Source organism: Arvicola amphibius, chromosome X (genome assembly GCF_903992535.2).
Source record: "Arvicola amphibius chromosome X, mArvAmp1.2, whole genome shotgun sequence".
Taxonomy (NCBI): Eukaryota; Metazoa; Chordata; class Mammalia; order Rodentia; family Cricetidae; genus Arvicola; species Arvicola amphibius.
The window spans coordinates 34,296,925-34,318,949 of record NC_052065.1 but is presented as its reverse complement, the minus strand read 5'-3'; the positions used below and the strand labels follow the sequence as shown (position 1 = coordinate 34,318,949).

General features: G+C 46.1%; 2 protein-coding genes across 9 annotated transcripts in view; one reads left to right on the top strand and one right to left on the bottom strand.

Annotated features, from left to right (window-relative positions):
* The window catches only part of Syn1 (synapsin I), a 45,128-nt gene extending 36,673 nt beyond the window's left edge, over window positions 1–8,455 (top strand). Inside the window, exons 6-13 of one of the 2 annotated variants that reach the window (XM_038316460.1) lie at window positions 3,339–3,401; window positions 4,332–4,474; window positions 4,559–4,633; window positions 4,725–4,827; window positions 5,954–6,100; window positions 6,379–6,466; window positions 6,568–7,159; window positions 8,320–8,455. In XM_038316460.1, the coding sequence (XP_038172388.1) occupies window positions 3,339–3,401; window positions 4,332–4,474; window positions 4,559–4,633; window positions 4,725–4,827; window positions 5,954–6,100; window positions 6,379–6,466; window positions 6,568–7,159; window positions 8,320–8,455 (1,347 nt within the window). The remainder of the gene's footprint in view (window positions 1–3,338; window positions 3,402–4,331; window positions 4,475–4,558; window positions 4,634–4,724; window positions 4,828–5,953; window positions 6,101–6,378; window positions 6,467–6,567; window positions 7,160–8,319) is intronic. The other variant, XM_038316461.1, reaches the window with a different exon arrangement.
* Window positions 8,456–9,386: 931 nt separating this feature from the next.
* On the bottom strand, window positions 9,387–20,784 carry Araf (A-Raf proto-oncogene, serine/threonine kinase). 7 transcript variants are annotated; one of them, XM_038316990.2, is made up of 17 exons: window positions 20,685–20,753; window positions 19,558–19,707; window positions 19,276–19,436; window positions 19,004–19,107; window positions 18,023–18,125; window positions 17,778–17,932; window positions 17,562–17,669; window positions 16,115–16,271; window positions 15,986–16,013; window positions 15,754–15,893; window positions 15,455–15,657; window positions 12,105–12,281; window positions 11,968–12,014; window positions 11,399–11,517; window positions 11,066–11,197; window positions 10,100–10,234; window positions 9,387–9,929 (listed from the first exon to the last, which is right to left on the bottom strand). In XM_038316990.2, exons 3-17 carry the CDS (start codon window positions 19,369–19,371, stop codon window positions 9,795–9,797), a joined length of 1,839 nt encoding a protein of 612 aa, XP_038172918.1. In that variant the 5' UTR covers window positions 19,372–19,436; window positions 19,558–19,707; window positions 20,685–20,753; the 3' UTR covers window positions 9,387–9,794. The 7 variants fall into 7 exon arrangements, with proteins under 7 accessions (XP_038172918.1, XP_038172919.1, XP_038172917.1 ...); XM_038316991.2 differs by having other exon boundaries at window positions 19,558–19,646; window positions 20,685–20,700; XM_038316989.2 differs by lacking the exon at window positions 19,558–19,707 and having other exon boundaries at window positions 20,685–20,784.
* Window positions 20,785–22,025: the final 1,241 nt, after the last annotated feature.

The window sequence follows — 22,025 nt, the reverse complement described above, 5'->3', positions numbered from 1 at the left end:
GAAGCCAGTGAGTCAGTAGAAAACCTATCCTCACCCCATCCTGCCCAGCTCCTTCCCCACCAAGCAGCCCACATCCCTGGTGGGAGTGGGGATGAGGCAATTGCTTCCCATCAGCTTTCTGATGATGCAGGAATATTCCCTGGGGTTTCGTGGAAGGGTTCTGTGGGATGATTAACACCCTCAATTAATACAGGGAGGACAGACCAATAATAATGACAATGGCTGTAATCACAGCAGGCAAGCGGATCCTGAGAGTTTGAGGGCAGCCTGAGGTCTACACAGTGAGTTCCAGGACAGCCTGGAACGAATATAGTGAGACCCTGTCGCACACAAGCAATGATGATAGTGATGATAGCAGCTACTTTTTGATCATTTACTATATACTATTACTAAAATCTTTGTGTAAATTTACTTTAGCTAATTACATTTGAGGGGGGTGGTTCCAAGACATGGCTTCTCTGTAGCTCTGGAGCCTGTCCTGGAACTAGTTCTTGTTGACCAGGCTAGCCTCGAATGCTAATTAAATTTCATTTACTTAGATTAGCTCAATAACCACAGCATAAAAAAACCTACCACCAGCACTCAGCAGAGTATTTACTCACTGTATACAAAACACTGTTTTACATTTATTTAGTGTGTGTGCACGCACTTGTGCGCACATACACACGTGTAGCTGTGCTCATACCATGGCATGGTTGTATTGTTCAGAGGACAACATGCAGGAGCCAGTCCTCTCCTTCCCTGTGGGTTCTGGGACTCAAACTCAGGTTGTCACAGAGGCAGCAAGCACCTTTATCTGCTGGACCATATTGCCAGCCCAGGATTTTTGTTTCTTCATTTGCTATTGTCCTCCTTGTTCTTTAATGCTAATTAATGAAGAGGTGTTAAACCAGTAACAACAATAACAGTAACCTGCACTTTAAAGATTCAGATTTACTGTATGTGTGTACTAAGATTTTTTTCCTCTGAGATTATTGACTTGTTCCTTCCCAACATGTTTGTGAGTTATGATTCATATATATATAATGAGGAAAATAGAGATAGGAAGGGGCCAAATGGCCTGTCCAGGAATGATAGTGAAGAAATTACTGTGGTGGGGAAGTAGGGATACAAAGAAAGGGAGAAAGGGAAGGAAACCAACATTTTCAACCGTCTGATTGTGAAAGTGAGGAGTGAAAGTAGATGAGACCGGGCACTGAGTAACTAGGTGGCGGGACTGAGAAGTAAAGACAGGGAAAGTCCGGTCTCTCCTCCTCTATGATCCCGCTTCTGACGCCAGCTCCTGAACTAGAAAACCTGAGTCAGCACAGTTTTGCCAGCTGTTTACATGTGAGGATTCAGATTGATGTGCAGGCTTGAAATGGAGTTGGGTGGACATCACAGAGGGGTGTTTGGCCTATAAACTATCTGTGGAACTGGATGGGTGTGAGGTTATCATAGGGATCTACTGGTGTGTACAAATACCTAATGATCCCTAGAAAGTATGAAGTGCTTGGTCTTGATTATACCCTTTGTACAGATCAGGAAACCAAAGCCCAGAAAGACAATATCTACCTGGGATCTCACATAGCCTTAGGAAGAAGAAAGATCAAGAAAGCAGGCTACAGCTCTCTAGGAAATCCCAAGTCCCTATATACACATATGACAGATACACACATGCACACACAGCACTGTATTCAAGCTCAGGAACAGAAGAAGCAAAGCTGGTTTTAAAAAGGCTCTGGAAAGTTTAGCAGATAGAAGTAGGTATGCTTGTGTGTGCACAGCTCTCTGGTGTGTCTGTGCCTCTGTGAGTGGCATGTGTCCCTTAATGTATTCCATGTCCCTTCCTGAGAGTCAAGCATATATTTGAGTGTATTGCTTCTGAGAGTTGAAGGTTATTAATATTCTCTGTGTGATTAATAGATGCCTAAGTGGAAAGTCTCTCCCTCATCACACACAACACATATCTTGGCGTTGTTTCCTTGGCCTGATGCCTGGATGACACCCTCACCACCATCCCCCTTTCCAAAACCATGCCACTCATGACGACACTCATTTGGGAAATGAGGAAGGAAGAGGTTGTAGAGGGAGGGAGAGACATGAAGGTCAATCAGTCATCCTTACACTATGGGCTTCCTGTGTCTGTTGGGAACTGCCACTGCCCAAGGAGCCCCTCTAAGAATGCTATCTCTAACCTGTCAGTAGGAGGCAGGGGCTCTGGCATTACACATAGGGTATGATGGGGTTAGGGTCCTCCAATCTGGCCCCTTCTACCTAGCCCAGGGTACAGGGAGACTTAACATGCATCTTTGCCTAACACATACTTGCCTGAATTTGTGTCCATGGCCAGGAGTGGTGTCTGTGTGTTTGATTTTCTGTATGTTTGTGTTGTAGATATGAAAAAATAAGTTGTGCCTCTAGATATATTTTTCATGGATCCAGGAATGTGATTAGGTCTGAGTTACAGGGATTTAGTTATAGAAATGCTTAGAAGTACATACACCTTTTATATGTTGTATTGATCCTTCTGTTCGTTGTCGACATGCCAGGGAGTACTGCATATGTACATTTATTGTGTACCTTTGGAGTTGTACATGTTTCTATACTGAGCGACTCTGTTATGTGTCCTTCTGTTATGTAGGTGTAAGCAAGGGGAGGAAGTTCATGTGTATGCTCCAAGGTGCTGATTGTGGGTCTTAAGTGTGGAGTACATGCTGCTTAGGAGTGTTGGTAGCTGTCCCATGCTAAGAGCACCTAGCTGGCAGAATGACCACATGAGCTGCCTGACTGGATCTCTGCGAAGCCCCAGCACTGGATGTGATTTAAGCCTGTGGTTGTCTTTCTCAATAGATGTGGACACCTCTGGCTTTGGCTGACTAATCTGAGTTCTGAAGGGGTGTGTGTGTGTGTGTGTGTGTGTGTGTGTGTGTGTGTGTGTGTTTACACATAAAAATGAAGTTTGCATGCAAGGCTTGGCTGAAGACATTGCTGCATGCTAACTATAAAGGTGTGGACCTTTATACATACAGTCACTCCAATATCTATTCATTATAAAAACAAACTTTCTCTTTTCTGGGAAATTCCCTCACCCTCATCTAAAGCCTCTGCGTGGGAAAGCAGATATGGAAATGCCTAGGGCTTAGGGAGTGGAGTAAATGACTGGCATGCAGGGTTCTGTATTCAATTCTGGGTTCACAGTTGCTGTGAAACTATTTAGTGCAGTTCTGCCTGTCTTTGACTAACTTTTTCTGGGGTAAAAAATGGCAACTAGTGTGACTTACACTCTATGGGTCACTAACTCTTGGAGGTCAGCACTACTGCTCTGACCATGCCTCTTCTGCCTTCATCTTCATCAGCTCAGCAGCACAACATACCCCGTGGTCGTGAAGATGGGTCACGCACACTCTGGGATGGGCAAGGTAAGTCCCAGCAGGGCACACATGCATGTCTGTATAGTGCATGCTCTGGCACTGTATATAGTTAAATGTGCATCTGTGTACTCAATGCAAAACAATAATTCTGTTTGATGATGTTTTCTGGGGTGTCTTCATCTAATTGGATTTTGTATTTTCATATTCAACTGATTTTTCTCAGCCTATATTTCTCTTATGCAACCAGCCAATTTTATGTTCCATTACTGTGCTAGTGTACCAAGCATTTGGCTGTGTATATATAAGCATGGTTCTGTGATGAACACACATCATCTTTTATACTCAAGGCTCTTGGGGTCCAGGTATGCTTTCCATCCAGCTGATTTGTCTGTGTGTATGTAGCAAGCAGACTTGTAATTTGTAAGTTTGAGTTGCCCCAGCTTCTGTGTTTGTATATTACTTGTACAACTGAGTTTTTGTGTCTACGTACACAAAAAATTTTTAAAGCTTTTAAAAAACTTTTTAAAAAACTTTTTAAAAAAAACTTCTTAAAGCTTTTAAAAACTTTTTAAAAAAACTTTTTAAAGCTTTTAAAAACTTTTTTTTTGGTTTTTTCGAGACAGGGTTTTTAAAAAACTTTTTAAAGCTTTTTAAAGCTTTATTGAGATATAATTCCACACTTCGTTCAGCTCCCCTGTTTAAAGTGAATAATTTGGGTTGAGGATGTAGCACAGTGGTAAGAGTGCTTGCTTAGCACGTGAAAGGCCCTGTGTTTGGTCCCCAGAATTGCAAAAAGAAGTGTTTTTAAGCATATTCAGAGTTGTATACAAGCAATTTTATGTTTGTGTGCACATGTATGAAACAGGATACCCATAATTATGCATGAGTACCTTGGCATATCTGCTTTATATTTGTCTACACATCCCTCCAGATATATCCACTCCTTATACTCCCTTAATCTCACACCTATGCCCACAGGTCAAGGTAGACAACCAACATGACTTCCAGGACATTGCAAGTGTTGTGGCACTGACTAAGACGTATGCCACTGCTGAGCCCTTCATTGATGCCAAATATGATGTGCGTGTCCAGAAAATTGGGCAGAACTACAAGGCCTACATGTGAGTGGAGAGATAGGGGCCTTCGAGGGGCCCTACCCCATGCATCTCCAGCCCCACTAATTCTCTTCTCCTTCCCCCCCCCAGGAGGACATCAGTGTCAGGGAACTGGAAGACCAACACAGGCTCAGCCATGCTTGAGCAAATTGCCATGTCTGACAGGTGAGAGATATAATTGAGGAGTGGGACGGAGGGTGTAATGGAATCCCCTGAGCATGGCAATGACAAGCTGCCCTGTCCCTTGCCTTGGCAGGTACAAGTTGTGGGTAGACACATGCTCAGAGATTTTTGGGGGACTTGACATCTGCGCAGTGGAAGCGCTGCATGGCAAAGATGGAAGGGACCACATTATTGAGGTGGGAACACCCAGGGATTGGTGGGGCACAGAAGGAAGAGTGGGTGCATGGAAATACCAATCTAAACTGTAAAGCATTTTGACTCAAAGTCCTTAGTGAATGATGGCGTAAATTGTAAAGTACTATGTAAACTTGGTGGGACTTCCCTAGCAAATGGCAGTGTTAAAAACTTGGAAATCCTTGGTGAATGGTAACATCTGCTAAGATATAAGGTGCTCTGTGAATAGAGATAGCCTGGTAAATGGCAAAGCACTTAGTTAGCCTTTAAAGTGTCCTTGGAACCACAGTGAAGTACTTTGTAAAAGAAAAAGTGCCCAGTAAACTATAAAGCTGGAACCAGTGAGCATCTTCTGTAAAGGACCAGCAGTACATATTTTATGCTTTGTGGGTCGTGCAGTTACCCTGACTCAGTTCTACAAAAACAGCCACAAGCAAGATGAAAAATTAGTGCAGTTGTGCTTATGGATACAACATATGTTGTTTATAACCAAAACTTTTAAATACACTGAATTTCAATTTCCTATCTTTTGCATATGTGAAAAAAATTTCCCCACCCACTGAAAGACATCAGAGGCTGAGTGCAGTGAGAAACTATAATCCCAGCACTTGGAAGGCTGAGGCAGGAGATGAAGAGTTGAGGGTAGCCTGGACTACACAGTAAGAAACTGTCTCAAAAAATAAATAAATAAAAAGGATCTGGCTTGGTGGTGAATGCCTGTAATCCTGGCAATTTGGGAGGGTGAGGCAGGATCACATCTGGGATTTTGGAGCTAGACTGGTGGATTTTAGGCTTGCCTGTGTAGTTGCAGTTCTGCCTCTTTGAAAAAGAAGGAAAAGATATTAAACCTACCCTAGCTCATGAGCAATACAGAAACATATAGCAGACCAGATTTGACCCACAGACCCTGACATACAGAGCCACCTCTAATGTGCTACCCCTAAAGCTGTTCAGGGCTCTGGAATAGACTGACTTTCCTTACAGTGTACAATCAGTGCCCCTTAGAAACCAGACAGAGCTCTCTTCTTTGCAGTCACCATGCTTTTTGCCAAGCGAAAGTGTGTTGACACTGTGGCCTCACATGCACTTCCTGCCTCTCCCCACACTGAATCTCTTTTCCTCCTCCAGGTGGTGGGCTCCTCGATGCCACTCATTGGTGATCATCAGGATGAAGACAAACAGCTCATCGTGGAACTTGTGGTCAACAAGATGGCTCAGGCTCTGCCTCGGCAGCGGCAGCGGGATGCCTCCCCTGGCAGGGGCTCGCACAGCCAGGTCAGGCCCTTGCATTGAGCTAGAGGGAAAAAGGCCAGCCTTTGATCAAGCTGGTGCCAGTAAGGAGGTATCAGCAGATTAATGTCACCTTTATGCACATGTGGCCTCGATAGATTGTTATGACCTTGCCATCCTTAAGAGTCTCCTGAACAAGTATGGGGTCCCCTCAACTGGCCACAAATGGAGTAAACACCCAGCACACTGGGAATCCATGTCATTTTTGATTGGTTACCGCTCCCACTGGCTGGTAACTATTTTTAATCTCCACTCTACCACAGGCTCCATCCCCAGGAGCCCTACCCTTGGGCCGCCAGACCTCCCAGCAGCCTGCAGGACCTCCTGCTCAGCAACGACCCCCACCCCAGGGTAAGTGAGGGCAGGCCTGCTAGGTCCCTTCCCTCCCAAGCAGCCTCACCTCGCTTGCTCACTCACTCTCACTTGCTATTATTCTCTTTTTCTCTTCTTAGGGGGCCCTCCACAGCCAGGCCCAGGACCTCAGCGCCAGGGACCTCCACTGCAGCAGCGTCCACCCCCACAGGGCCAGCAGCATCTTTCTGGGCTTGGACCGCCAGCTGGCAGCCCTCTGCCCCAGCGCCTACCAAGTCCCACAGCCGCATCTCAGCAGTCCCTGTCTCAGGCCACACCGATGACCCAGGGTCAAGGCCGCCAGTCCCGGCCAGTGGCAGGAGGCCCTGGGGCACCTCCAGCCACCCGCCCGCCTGCCTCTCCATCTCCACAGCGTCAGGCAGGGCCCCCACAGGCTACCCGTCAGGCATCTGTCTCTGCTCCAGCTCCACCGAAGGGTTCAGGAGCCCCACCCGGAGGGCAGCAGCGCCAGGGCCCTCCCCAGAAACCCCCAGGCCCTGCTGGTCCTACTCGTCAGGCCAGCCAGGCAGGTCCCGGACCTCGCACCGGGCCACCCACCACGCAGCAGCCCCGGTCCAGCGGCCCAGGTCCTGCTGGACGTCCCACCAAGCCACAGCTGGCCCAGAAACCCAGCCAGGATGTGCCGCCACCCATTACTGCTGCTGGTGGAGGACCCCCGCACCCCCAGCTCAAGTAAGGGGACCTCTATATCAGCCTTGGCTGTTCACAGAGGGTGCTGGCCCCAATAGGTCATCCCCAGATCCCAAGGAAAACCAGATCCCATCTGCCTGGGAACTCTTGCCAGACTGGGCCGCCCCGCCTCCCCCTCCTCCCCCCAGTACACACACCCACACGTTTGTCTCAATTCCACCAGTTGGGGGAAGAATCCCAACATCTCAACTTCCAGTTCAGGTTCCTCCACACAGGCCCTGGGAAAGTCCCCATTCCAGGCCCTTGGCCCATCCCAGTAGCCTGACTGACCCACTTCCAGTACCTCCTGGCCCAGCTGATCTCCCAGTATCACCCTCCTCCCAACCATCCCTGAAGTCCCTCAGGCAAATCTGTAGCCTTGCATCATTTCACTCTTTTCAGCTTCTCCTCAAACTTTACCTAATAGTCTAAGCTCCTTTCTGGTTCATTCTCAAATCCTGCTGGCACGTCAAATTCTCCCAGATCATCATTTCTGCTTCTTCTGGTCCATTCTATCCCCTTAGCCCTTGCCCCAAATATCCTTTTCCTTGCCCCACCCATTGTTCGGGCTTGCCCCATACAAGCCTGTCCTTGGCTGAGGCCTCTCCTAGACTCCTAGACCTTTTGACTAGAAACTTCCCTCTCATCCTTCGTATCAAACTAGCCAAGAATTGGGCCAAGGACTCTTCCCATTAAAGCCATACCACTTTACCTTGTTCCTAAATCTTCCCAGCTGACCCCACATCCCAGCTCCCTGGCCCCAGCTTTACCTGTTCCTAGAGTTCTCCCAGCCTTTTGGGGGGGGGGGGTTGTTTGTTTATTTTGTTTTGTTTTGAGACAGGGTTTCTCTGTAGCTTTGGAGCCTGTCCTGGAACTAGCTCTTGTAGTCCAGGCTAGCCTCCGACTCACAGAGATCCGCCTGCCTCTGCCTCCTGAGTGCTGGGATTAAAGGCGTGTGCCACCACTGCCTGGCTCAGAGTTCTTTCACCCTTGAGAAACCATCAGGGTCCAGGCCCATGCTTGGGGGTGGGAAGGTCACAGGCACAGCCCCAGGATCAGAGGGGCAGGGCTGGGGCTGGGCCTGGGGTAACATTGTGTTTCTCTCCCTTCCTCTCTTTCCTCTTCCCCTCTTCCTCCCATGCCTCCACCTTGTCTCTCTCTAGCAAATCCCAGTCTCTGACCAATGCCTTCAACCTTCCAGAGCCAGCCCCGCCCAGGCCCAGCCTTAGCCAGGATGAGGTGAAAGCTGAGACCATCCGCAGCCTGAGGAAGTCTTTCGCCAGCCTCTTCTCCGACTGACACCTTACTCTGAGAACCCCTAAATCCCTAGACAACCCTCTCTGGTCCTGAGTCCATTTCACACTTTTGGAATCTCCAAATCCCTCGAAAACCCCTCTTCTGGCTCTCCAGCATCCCACTTCTCATTCCTCAAGATGCCAGCGTCCCTTCAGAAACCTGGTCCTAGATGCAGTTCTCACATTTGGGAACCCCAAGGCCATATAGAATCCTGCTCCTAGTCACTTCCAGATATGTTCTAAAATCTCCAAATTCCTGAAGACCTATACTTCTGGTACCCCTAAAAGGAGATTTCCTCCCTGGAAGTCCCTCAATACCAGAATCCTCTCCTGGAGCTCCGAAATTCCTGGAAAACCCTAGTCTACTCTTGGTCCTGAATCTCTCCAGCACACCTTGCTCAAAAGTTTCCAATTCCTCAAGAAGCCCCTACCTTTAAACCCCTTCCATAGATCATCTCTCTGGAGATTCACATCTTCAAATGTCACCTGCCATCCAGCACCTAGTCCCTCAAGGACTTCCTTCACCCATTCTCCCCTCCCCCCATACAACACACTGGAAGTTCTTTCCACTTCTAGGACCCCTCAGTTCCCTCCTCCAGAAACTCCCTCCCCAGTTTCCTGCCTCTGACAGCTGTCTTTAAATATGCAAACTTCACCCATCCTCTCAGAATCCTTTGCACAAGGAAGGCCAGTGGTCTCCCACTCCCCCACCTTTGCCAGTGTTTGTCTGTGTCTGTGACTGACTTGGCCTCCTCTTGTGCCATGCTTGGCATATGTGGTCCTTGTTCGTGCCGCCTGTGGTAATGTGTACAGTGGCGCTGTTTGTGTGGTCCGCACTTTCCTCCAACCTCCACTTCTTGCCTGGACTTGCCCCACCCCTTAGCGGCTCTGAACCCCAAGAGAAGAGTTGGGAAGCAAAATAAACAAGCAAAGGCCCAGCAGAATTCTGTGCTTCTTGGTAAAGAGGACAGTCCTTGAATAGGGGGAGAAAAAGGGAAATTTCCAAATCCACATGGGGCACTGGGAACCCCAAAATACAGTGAAGACACATCAAGCATAAACTTTAGAAAGAGGTTCTGAGTGGAATCCTTGCCATGAATTCCAGCTGTTGGAGATGAAACAGCTCTCCAAATCAGAAATATCCCCAAAGCCAAGAGGAAACCAAATTATGGAGGAAGCAGGGGATCTCAATTTTGGGGGGACCCCCAAATTTCCCAGAGTGTGGGATAGGGAATCCTGAGGCAGTATCAAGGCAGAGGCAGAACAATGACTGGCCGGTAAGAAGGAAGGGATGCCTTGGCATGGCAGGCTGAAATTGGCTCCCTATTGGCTGGGAGTGGGGTCTAAGGCACAAGGCGGGCTGCGCTGAGAAGGCAGGCAGGCAACTCATCAGCCTGGGTACGGTGCAAGGAGGGTTCGGAGGCACTCCGCTCAATCTTGGGGAGTGACCGCTGCAGTAGCTCGATCGTGGCCAGGATCTGGGAGCAGGTGAAGATGAGGAGGGGTGTCCAGAGTCCCAGAGACAACCCCAACATCCCCAATCCCAAGCCTTCAACATGGTTCATATTCACATCTGCCTCTATCTCTGTATCCTCCTCTATCTCATAGTACATCACCCCAAGGCATCCCACCCTCCTACCCAGCCCACCTGGGGAAATAAAGGTCGCTCCTCCCGCTGGAACTTGAGGCAGTCAGACAGCAGGCGCCTCATGGCCTTGGGACAATTACTGAAGATTTTGCTGAGGTCCGGAGACAGATAGCCGCGGCCCACCATGAAGATGATCTGGTGTGGGAGGAATGGGTTGATTTTGGATTTGAGGCCCAAGGAACTATGAATCTCAAGAGATATGGGAGGTTAATTTTTGAGGGGCCCAGAGGAGTCTGGGTCACTGAGGACTTAGGAAGATGTTTCTGCTGCTGGAACTGAGGGCTTTAAATTCAGGGTGCCAAAGATTCTAAGTATGTATAGAACAGAACAACAGGAGTCCAGAGTTTACAGGGACTTAAGAGCCAGGAAAATAGTGAAACTCGGAGAAATGCAGAGCATTGCTTCTTGGGGAAACTTCCATTTCTGTAAGGATCTGGGGGTATAAATGACTATAAGTCTATGTAGACTCAATGCTCAAATACTTGGTTTCTGGAGCCTAGAGAATCCTGGTATCTAAGAGCATGGAAAGTTCTAGGCCTTGAATTTAGAGAACTGTGAGAATCTAAGACCTAGAGTGTTATGGATGCTAGGACCCCAAACCCTGGGTGACTATGGGTATTTGAGAAGCACAAAAGAATTGAGTGTTGGGCAATTGGGGTATTTTGAGCATCCATAGTTGGAGACTGTAAATACTGAAGGGTTCAGAGGGCTTCTGGATGTTTGGGAGTCTAGGGGTAGTCTGATAGAAAGTCAAAGGACTCTGGATTTTAAGGGTTCTGGTTCAGGAGATTGTACATGTAACAGGGAGGACAGGAGTTATGATGAGACATCTAGGAGAGAGATTCTAGGGCTCACAATCCAGAAAACCCTAGACTTGGGGGGAAACTATTAACATTACTGGTGTGTACAAAGGAGGGAGGGGCCCTGGAGTGTGAAGCCCTGAGAACTGAGGGTAATTGGGCTCACCTGGTCACGGCTGCCAATGTGGCTGTAGGGCAGTGAGCCGGTCATAAGCTCATACAGCACAACCCCGTAGGCATAGACATCTGACTGGAAGCTGTAGGGGTTTGGGTCCTGCATACGGATCACCTCAGCTGCCTGGCAGGGGAGGGGAACCATGAGAGTCAAGTACCAGAACCTGCTAGTCACACTGAGGACAGCTTAGAACTACCCACTTGAGGTGAAACGTAGGCAGTCCAGATACCCATGTCTGGCACAAGCATTCCCACTTTGTCCCACGTGTCCCAGTCCAGAAGACCATATCTCCCATTGCTCTCCAGCTAGCCTGGCCCAACTTACCATCCATAACACAGACCCTGAGGGCTGCTCTAAGGGCTGGGCCCCGCTCCACCGTGTCTTCACCGTGGCCAGGCCGAAGTCACCAATCTTGACTGTGAGCCCCTCATGTAGGAAGATATCCAGCAAGGTCAAGGACCATTACAGGGAATCCCAATAGTTAATGCCTCTTACCTTGACTGGGAGGTTCTCAGAACTCCACTCCATTTCATACTAACTACCCACAATTAATGGGACCCCACTTAGTCCCATTGTGAGTCAAGACCAAGAAGCCCCTTGGGCAACACATAAAGCTGTCATGCCTGAGACAGTGACCATAAGCTCCCTATAATGTCCTCTACAACTGCTACATCTCATATCCTGACCCAACAGTATGCGAACCAACCATCTCCTAAATAAAGGTCCTTCATTTAAAGGCCCTTCACCAGCCATAATCTCTGCTACCTGGCAAGAAACCATGGGATACAAGTCCTTCCCTTTTCACCTCCAGAATCTTACTCCAATAACTCTCTCTCTAAACTATTTCACCCTGATTAATACCCACCCCAGTCCCAGGAAGGACAGGTAGATACTGTTTGACTTGAGATCTCGGTGGATGATGTTCTTGGCGTGGAGGTAGCTGTGGAGATGGAAGTGGGTAGTGAATTGGCCAGAGACTACTTCATCTCTCCCTCCCTTTTCTCCCACCCTCTTAGGATGTGAGTCTCACTCCATGCCCTGGGCAGTCTGTCGGGCCACATCAATGAGCTGGACCATGTCAAAGCGCGTGTCAGCCACATGTAGGTGGTGGTATAGGCTGGAACCCTCACACCATTGCGTGATGATAGCGAACCCCGGCCGGGTCATAAAACCCATGAACAGCAAAATGTTGACATGTCGTGTCTTCCTGTAGGCAAGGAGGATAGGTTGGGGAAAGGGGTCAGGAAATAGAACAAGTGTCATGTATTTACTCAGCAACAGGAAAAGCAATGGCAGTTGCTTTCTCTGTCATTAACTTTACCTTGTCTTTAAGGGTGCTCAGGGTCAGAATGTTGTTAGATCCTAGTTTGTGAGACTTGGTGGACTGATTCTCTACTGAGGGCTGGGAGGATTTGGATGTCCTGACCTTCCTCAACAAAATTCTATTTTATTTTATTATTTTATTCTGTTTTTGAAACAGGGTCTCATGCTGTAATACCAGCTGGCCTAGAGTTCACTAAGTAGCCTGGGCAGGCCTCAAACTCTCAGCAATCTTCCTGCCCCAACCTCACAAGCACTGGGATCATGGGCATGAGCCACCACACCCAGCAGTGGCTATTTTACAGATGACAAAATGGGAGGCCGACCTTCTTTATTAATACTGATAAATACAGGGTCAAGACATGGAGGCATTGTGATATGGGAGGATGATAGGTCTATTAATCACTTTGAGAGGCTTAGAGGTAAAGAATCTGTAATCTGGAACCATGTTATAACCCAAGTTCAGTTTCAACCTTTACCAGTTATTCACTGTACAACCTTCAAGAAGACCTCTAACCTCTTTGGTCCTCTTGTTCCCAAACTATACAACTGTTATCATTACAACAGCTGCTTTAGAAGAATGTCACAAAGGGTGAGGAAATGACCTGTACAGTCCTTAAAACTGAGCTGAATGAACAGTGAACCCTAAAAATTCCAGTTTGTTTCTGGGTACCTGAGTCTACCTCACATAAACTGTCATGTACAAATCCTGTTGTCACAGTTTATGTGAAAACCCACATTCTTTTATATAAATATTAACCATTGTTAGAATACACAAATGATACTTAGATCACAGAAGACAACAGAGCACCAGGACAGTCCCTTCTTGTTTTGATACCTGAGATGGAACCCGGAGCCCTTCATATGCTAAGCACATGCTCTACCACTGAGTTCTGCAACACAAGGGTTGTTTTTGGGTTTTGAAATGGGGTTTGATGTATCTCAGGCTAGCTTCAAATTCCTGATTCTCATGACTCAGTCTAGTAAGTGCTAGGAGTATGATCATGTACTACCACACAAAAACACACAGCTAAACAGATGGAAAAACAAAACAAAACACAACTTTTTTGAGACAAGGTTTCATCACTTATCTTGGGACTGTTTGAACATTCTGTATATTTGTATATATGCAGGTACATATGGACGTGTCAGTGCATATGTGTGCACATGCATGTGGAGGCCAGAGAACAACCTAGGGTGTCATTTTCAGGAACTGTTCACTTTGTTTACTTATTTTATCACCTTGCTTTATGAGGCTGAGATTTTTCACTGGGACCTAGGGCTTGACAATTAGTCTGGACTGGCTAGCTGATGAGTCCCTGGGATCCCCCATCTCTCTTCTCTACTGCTGAGACTGTAACCCTGTGCTGCCATACCTGGCCTTTTACATGTGTGCTAGAGCTCAAACTCAGGTCTTGATGCTTAAATGGTAAGTACTTTACTGAGTTACCAACCCAACTCAGTCTCAAACTGTTGATCCTCCTGCTTCAACCTCCTAAGAGCTGAGATTCCAGGCATGCACTATCCTACCCAGTTTAACATGGGAACCCTTTTGTGTGTGTGTGTGTGTGTGTGTGTGTGTGTGTGTGTGTGTGTGTGTGTAAAGGTCAGGTATATTCCTCAATCACTCTCCATATTGTTTTGTAACTGGTATACATACATGATTGTGCATTCACCTGTGCATGTGCATGGGTGTGGAGGAGAGAGGCTGATTTGGGGTGTCTCCCTTGATTGCTCTCCATCTCATATTTTGAGATAGAATCTCTCACTGAACCTAGACTTCAGTAATTGGCTAGACTGGCAGCCCCAGTGATCCCCTTTGGTCTCTTCCTTCCAAGTACTAGGATTATAGGTGTGCACCACTACTGCACCTAGCTTTTTACTTTTTATGTGAGTGTTTGGAATCCAAACTCAAGTGCTTACATGGCAAGCACTTTACCGACCGAGCCATCTCCCCAGCTGAAGATTCCTTTTTTCATGTCTATATCTGTGTATACAGAGCATGTTTGCTACTATGTTACTATGTTACATAATAACTGTAGTGGCTAAAAGGGTGCCACCTTGGGTTCCTCAGTGTGGATAAAAGTGTGCAGCTTCCAAGAGTCAGTTCTCTCCTTCCACCTTATATGTCCCAGGGACTGAACTCTGGTTGTCAAGCTTGGTACTTGAGTCACCTTACCAGCCCAAAGATCCTTAATAGTGATAAGTCAATGAATAAAACATAGAGTGCAAATTATTGCATATTCAAATCATCAAAATTTACAGAGATAAGATGAGATGAAAGTAAAAGTTTTCTTATTGTGACATCCATTTGGGGGAAAGCCCATGTAAGCATCCTCAGGATTGTCAGAAAGTATACATTCATGATGGCAAGAAATACAGCTCACCAGTAGAACATTATGTTTAGTATGGGGAAGCCCTGAGCTACACACACATACACACGCACACACACACACACAAAAAAAAACCAACTATACAGTCTTGCTTATATAAAATAGAGGCACACAGTACTATGTTACATAATAACTGTAGTGGCTAAAAGGGTGCCACCTTGGGTTCCTCAGTGTGGATAAATTATATATAGTGTTGATTATACCTTAATTACAGAATTTATAATAACTAAACAGTTGAACTATGACTATGATTATAATTAACAATATTGTTCTTTGTATCAAAGCATTATTATAATTAACAACAAGCCCACTACACAATAAAGTAATTAGCATGAATGTTTCGGCAAAAAGATAGGAAGGATGTGAGCATTCTTGGAGCTAGAATTACATAAAATCTTCTTCATGAATTAATGATCATGAAAATTGCCTATGGTCAGCCCCAGTTCATAGGCAGTAAATAACAATGTTAATCCAAAGAAACATCATTATCACCACAGGTTCTCTGAAAAGGTCCATTGCTCAGAAGGGAGAGGGACAGCTCAGAGAGAAACCAACATCGCACAAGTGTACAGACACGGATAAAGTACCCCAGCATGGCTTTTTCCCACAGAAACACTAAACACCGCCTGCCACTATCCCATCCCCCACACACACATAGCAACCTCACCTGAGCACTTGCATCTCATTCTTGAAGGCCTGGGCCTGTTCAGCAGTAGGTTGGGCCACCTTGAGCACTTTCACAGCTACATCACCATGCCAACGACCCCGAAACACAGTGCCAAAAGAGCCTGTCCCAATCCTCTTCAACAGCTGTACCTCACTGGGTGGCACCTCCCAGTAATAGCCTGAGTCCCGGTACCCAAGGTTTTTCTGTGGGTCAGACAGGTAGCATCAGAGGGACCTACCCACAACCCTCAATCATGGCACTTAGACTGTGGTGGCCCCCAAGGATTTCCTATGGCATACCACTTTTTTCTTTTCATCTGCCAAGGACTTCCGCTCTCGCTGCTCTGAAGGTGACTTGGAATGTGGGGATTTCCTCCCTGAGGACACACTAGCTGGGCTAGGGCTACCCCGGGGAGCTCCATCACCACTTCTACCAGCAGCTGTGGTTGTACAGAATATTATGAGTGAAGTCAAGTGGGGCAGTGGAGCAGAGAGAGTTCAGGGTACAGCAAGGGGTAGGGAGTTCTCTCACCATCGGTGCTGAAGCTCTGAGCAGTGAACTGGAAAGAGGTGAGAGCAGTAGTCAAAGTGAGGATGTGGCAACAGTAATGGCTCAGGGCAATGCTCCGTTGCTCCCCACCATTGTCTCCGTGGCACCCACCTGCATGAGGCTGGAGTCCATGGGAGCTGTGGTGCTGACCATGTGGACGTTAGGAGTAGATGTGGAGCGGATGCGCTGCAGTGGGGGATTGGCAGGGGCAGGGAAGGAGAAGTGCTCCAGGTCACAGGGCTGGGTGTAAGGGCTGACAGATAAAAAGCTGTGAAATCAATGCAAAAGGAAGCAGAAAGCAAAGAAAGCCCAACCGTACCACCATGAATGTGCATTTAGCTCATAAATTTACACGTCTATCGGTCATACCAGTTCAAGAAACATTTACTGAGTGCCTCCTATGGGCCAGATTCCACTCTAAACTGAGAAGATCAAACTGTGGATACCATAAAGAAGAAGCCCTTGCTCTTGTAGGGTTATTCTAGTAGAGGTACAAGAATTAAAAATATATATAATATTTATATATAGTGATAATATATAGTGATAGACAAAGGAGAAAATAAAATAAAGTAAGGAAGTAGAAAGTGTCCCTGAGGGAGTCAGGAGTGACATTGGGGAAGAGGTCTAAAAGAAGGACAATGAAGGACAAAGATAGCTGGAGAAAGGGTAAGATATGATTTTTTATTACATATCATAATGACATGTATTTTTCAAATATTTATTTTATAATATACATTACCTATATTAAAATGGCAATGTCTAAATATATATTAGCATATTATGCAATGCATCTTGTACATATAATATAAAGAATACACATATTTCATGTTACAAAATTTTTTTTTGCTGTTTTGAGACAGTCTCATGTAACTCAAGCTGGCCTTGAACTTGCTAGCCTTGAACCTGCTAATTAGTAGAGGATGGCCTCGAACTATTTATTCTCTTGCCTCTATATCCCATGAATTACCACACCTTATACAAAAACATTTTTCTGTTCCTTTTACCATCCTGAGATTAAATTCATGGGTAATCAACACACATGACTACAAATAACAATAATAATAATACATTAATCTTACTTTTTATGTATTATATAAAACTATCAGGTATCATTCTATCGAACATACGAGAAATAAAAGAAAAGTGCTTTCTGATGCATTAATACATATTTCAGAGAATAGACTTGAATGTGGTTATACTGGAAGAAATGAACAAACTAGTTAGATGTATAGACACACACACACACATATTTGTAATTAATAAGAATTGTTATTTACTCTGTACCAGATCTTGCTCAAAGCACTGCGCATATATCAACTCTTAATCCTCTTTAGAACCCACTGTGGTGAAGTATCATTCCCCTTTTCCCAATTGAAAAAAACTGAAACCCAATGTGACTGGGTGCCTTACCAATAGTTCCATAGTTCCATGCCTTACTCAGACTTGTAAGTGCTCAATAAATAGTTATGAAGCAAACAAATGAATAAAAGTATGATCTATCAGGATCCTCTGATCCTTTTCTCACTGGCCCCCACCCTTTCAAATAAGACATCCCTACCTTGGACCCTGGGGGGTTAGCAGCTCATTCACAGAGATATTTGAGGGAACCTCTTGCTGCCTGGAGCTTCCAGACAAATCTTGGATGCTGTGGTAGAACCTTACGGACATAAAGGTGTAAAACAGAAAGGCTGTGAGTGTAGGTCCGCTGTCCATAAGCCCTTGTACCTGGGCTTCTATCCTCCCCATCCCTCAAGCTACCCCAGGCTAGGCTTACTGTCGGCAGTTGGTACTCATGTCAACGCAAACTGTGGGGACCTTGGAGGAACAATGCTGGTGGAACTTGTAGCCACAGGTTTGGCAGCGGAAGCCATGGAACAGAAACTTAAGGCAGAAGTCACAAAAGGCCAAGCTGAAGAATGTCTTCCGTACCTGCAGCCACAAAGCAGGGTAAGTTCAGGCCTGACTGAGGGCCCTCCCTGTCAACACTGTGGCCTCCCCCACCACCCCTGTTGCACTTACAAAATTGTGCATGGTCAGTGGCACATCTTCTAGGACTTCCACAATGAGCTCTTCACCATCCAGGGGTGCAATGGCTGTGTCCCAGGCAGTGACTGTCTTTCTTCTGCAAGGAATACGAGAGAGAATGAATAGGATGGTGAACTAGAGCCATGGAGACAAGGAAGTTCCAAAAGTTCCTCTTAACCCCATCCATGAACTATTACTCTCTGGCATGTTTAATTCTCACTAAGCTAGTCACTATTAGTCTGGAGAGATGGCTCAGCAGTTCAAGTCCCAGTTCTCACATGGTAGCTCACAGTTCTCGGGGATCTAGAACTTTCTGTTCTCTACAGGCATCAGGAACACACACCGTACAAATGGACACATGCAGTCAAAACACTCATACACATTAAAAAAAAGGTAAAATTTCTAAAGGGAATGTCACTGTTCTCATTCCCACTTTATAAGTTAGGAAACAGGTTCAAGGAAAAAGTGATTTGCCCAATGCTAGGATCCCAGATATGTCCACCACTCCCAAATTCAATCCATGATCTTAACCATGAGGTAAGAGGCAAATAAAACTAAATCTCAGAAGTATTAAGCCAGCACCTAAGAAAGGAGCTGATAAGACATTCAAACAACAGATAAAATGCAAAATAAGAACTACATCCAAAAAGTTAAGGAACCAAAGAACACAGGAATAAAAGAAAGCCAATGAAGATCAATCCCACAGTGCATGGGGAAGATGAGAAAAGAAGCAGCTGATGAGTTCAGGAAATTGTGAAAGAATAAAACAGTTGAACTCTGGAAGGTGACAGAGTGAGGACTTGGGGGCTGAGTAGATAATGAGTTGCAGAACTTCCAGTCAACGAATGAATGAAATGAAACAAAAGATGTTACTTCAACTGATGGAAGACTCCAAGACAGAAAAGAAGGACTAAGATGATGTTGAAAAAGGAAGGTGTGGGAACCCAATGGATTCCATAGGGTTTCCATACTTACCCTTTGATGAGTCTGTAGACCACGCAGCAATCTTGATTGAGACCCCGCACCTTGAGGGCCTTGTCCAAAGAGTCATAGACACTCATGCCATCCCGGACAGTCACCTAGTGTGTATGTATACACAGTTTGGGATCTTCAGTACCCAATAAGTGCCCTATCCAATTATTCCATCCCTCTGCAGTAGCCATTTCCTACCCCTTGTTACCCTTCTGATCCCAGATTTACAATTGGGACTATCTGGAATCCATGCCAGTTTTGTCTTGGTGACTCACCACTGTGCGTTGCTTGTTAGGCAGGTACACTTTGACAGTGCCAACTGCCCGAGCTGGCTCAGCCCCACTAGCAGTAGGGCCTCGTGGTGGTTCCATGGAACCTGCTTTTGTCAAGATGGGCTGAGGTAGGACTGGGCTGGTTCCATAGGGTTCCTAGAAGGCTGAGGAAAATTCAGAGGTCTGGTAATGATAGCTTGAAAGCAGAGTGGCAGAGGACAAATAAAATACCATCTCCAAGCTCCCATTGCTCCCTGCAGCCCAATGCTAACACCTGATGCTTACCCTTCTCTGCCAGAATCTCCTATTGCTTATCTCATAGGTGAGTGCCAAGATCTCAGACTCACTGCAGTGAGGAGGTAGTGCACACTGTCCTGGAGGGCACAGTACACAAAATTCTTCTGGAGACTAATGGGGAAGTCAGTACGTAGTGCACTGGAGAACAAAGGTTCAGATACATAATGGGAATGAACAGGCTGTCCTGGCTCTTAATGGAGAACGGGGTGATCAGATAGTATAGTGAAAGGAGTTACAGACAGGGAATGGAAAAATGAACTATCATCAGATCTTGTATTTAGTTTGGAAGAAATGGAGACTGTACCATGATCTTAAAAGGAACTGTGAGCATTCCAGAGCACTGACCGGTAAGGCTGATGGTAGAATAAAGGCACTGTCAGCTAATAGGTCACCAGACTCTGTGACGAATTCACAAAGAGGGACACCAAACACTATGCTGAAGAGAAATGTAATAGGAGTAACTAGGGGCTATGTAAGGCAGGTGGACAATAGACCGAATTACACATTAAGCCAAATGCAAATGGCAATGATGGCTTACCAGAAAACACTGTTAAAAGAAAAGGAAAAAGAACACCAGGTAAGGCAAATGGAGGTAAGGTTGGGGGAGAGGTCTCTAAAAGCTCTCCCTGATAACTACTGAAAGGTCAGAAATAGATTACTGGTGTAAACGCACTGGGAAATCATGGAAGGAGGTTGCGGCGATCCTCAGACATTTCCCTAAGAGGGGTAGGCTATTAAGGACAATAAGGAACCATGGAAAACAGCTGCATCTCCTGGACTTAGTGAGGAAGTCAGACACTTGGAGGGGTTTGAGTACATCTTGGAATCTCGTACCTAAGTCCTAGACCCCACACCCCATTTGGCCTGGTCCCGCCCTCCCGAAGGGCTTCAGGTTCTGCGCAGGCGTATTGCCACTAGCAGCAGACGAAACCACAGCAGCCTGTCCACTCCCGCGGTAGATGATGGTCTCGCCCCGGGTCAAACCACTCCATTGGTTCCAGGTGGGGGTGTTGAGATTAAGATGGAAGCATCTTGGAGCTTAGCTTTCGGTCCGGACTTCCTGCCCGGATCCGGCGGCAGCTCCAAAACCCAAACCCTACCGGGCCTGCCCTCACCTGTCACACCGCTACCACCACCACCGCCTCCATCTTGGGCCTGTCTTCTTGTTTCCTCTCACAATCCGCCGCCACCGTCCCTTGGCTTTTTGCTATTGGCTCTCCAGGACTCAGCCCTCCGTTCTTATTGGAGTAAGATTACGCCCATCAAGACAGGACCAGCGGAATGTGGGTCGTGTTCCGGATTAGGAGGGGTGGCCCCAAATGGTAGTCTCTAGGGCAAATTTGCCTGTCCTGATTGGTGCGCAGGCGCAGTCAGAAGGACAACTGAGCATTAGGGACTTTAACCCTAACAGTGCTGCAGAATAAAGAAACTTGTCCTTTTTTGGTGTGAGTGTGACGAGAACGACTCGATTTTAGTTTTGTATTTTCTGATCATTTGTGGTTGATCTTATGGGTTTAAGAATACGAGCAAGAGAAACCCTTAAATGCAATTTGGAGCCAGTGTTGTAAGCACATTTTTAAAAACTTTCATGTGTTAGTTTGACTATCTTAAAACGGGGTGGACTCGGACTAAATGATGTTCACTGTTTACCAGCTCTAGGAAACTGTCATAACGTTTCCTAAGTAGTGGAACCGTTCTGGAGGTCTGGCTGTGGGGAGGGAGGCTTCCTCTAGGAAAAAGGTTGAGGAGGAATTTGAAAGACAGTCCACAGGTGGCTAGATGAAGAAGGGAGTGTGGAGCTGGAATGCAACACTGTGACAGCCATTTGTGGACATATTTTAGAATGAATATAGTTTTTAAATTGAACTTTCCCTGGCATAAAAATCGGAAAAGGGACACACATGGGGACACACACATGTTCTTTTTCTTGGAACATTTCCTTCAGAAAACTTATATTTTCTCCCTTCATTTGAGATATATGTAAATCTTTTTTAAAAGCCTAGTACGGTTCTGGCGATGTAGCTCAACAGTAGAACGAACCACAAAGCCCTGCGTTAAATCCTCAGCACCCTTTAAAAATAGACTAGGTTGGTCTCTTGTCAGTTTTATAACCACAGAAAAATTTCCTTTTGGGCCTTGAAACTACCTCTTTCAAATGTAACAACATCCCATCTCTCTGACTGGTGGGAACTTCCTCTGTGTGCCCAGCTGAAAGTTGTTTCTTGCTTGTCGTAAGATATGAGACTTGGTTTTCCTTTGGATAAAGTAACAGATGGCCACCCTGACTACTAGATGAATTTAGAAGTAACCCTGTGTCCCAAATGGTGCTGTCACATTTTCTCACTTCAAAACTAGTTAGTGGTTATTTTGAGAACTTGCATGTAATGGGTTTAGTTTGTTGGTTTTATAAAAGGATAAGATTTCTTTCTTTGACTTCCCTGCAGAAACATGACATG

Coding starts and splice junctions, on each gene's coding strand:
- Araf (XM_038316989.2), bottom strand. CDS start 19,371: ATGGAACCACCACGAGGCCCTACTGCTAGTGGGGCTGAGCCAGCTCGG. Junction 17,670..17,777: donor ATGAGTACCAACTGCCGACA/GTAAGCCTAGCC, acceptor TTACACCTTTAT/GTCCGTAAGGTTCTACCACA. Junction 11,518..11,967: donor CCGAGATCTCAAGTCAAACA/GTATCTACCTGT, acceptor TGACCTTGCTGG/ATATCTTCCTACATGAGGGG.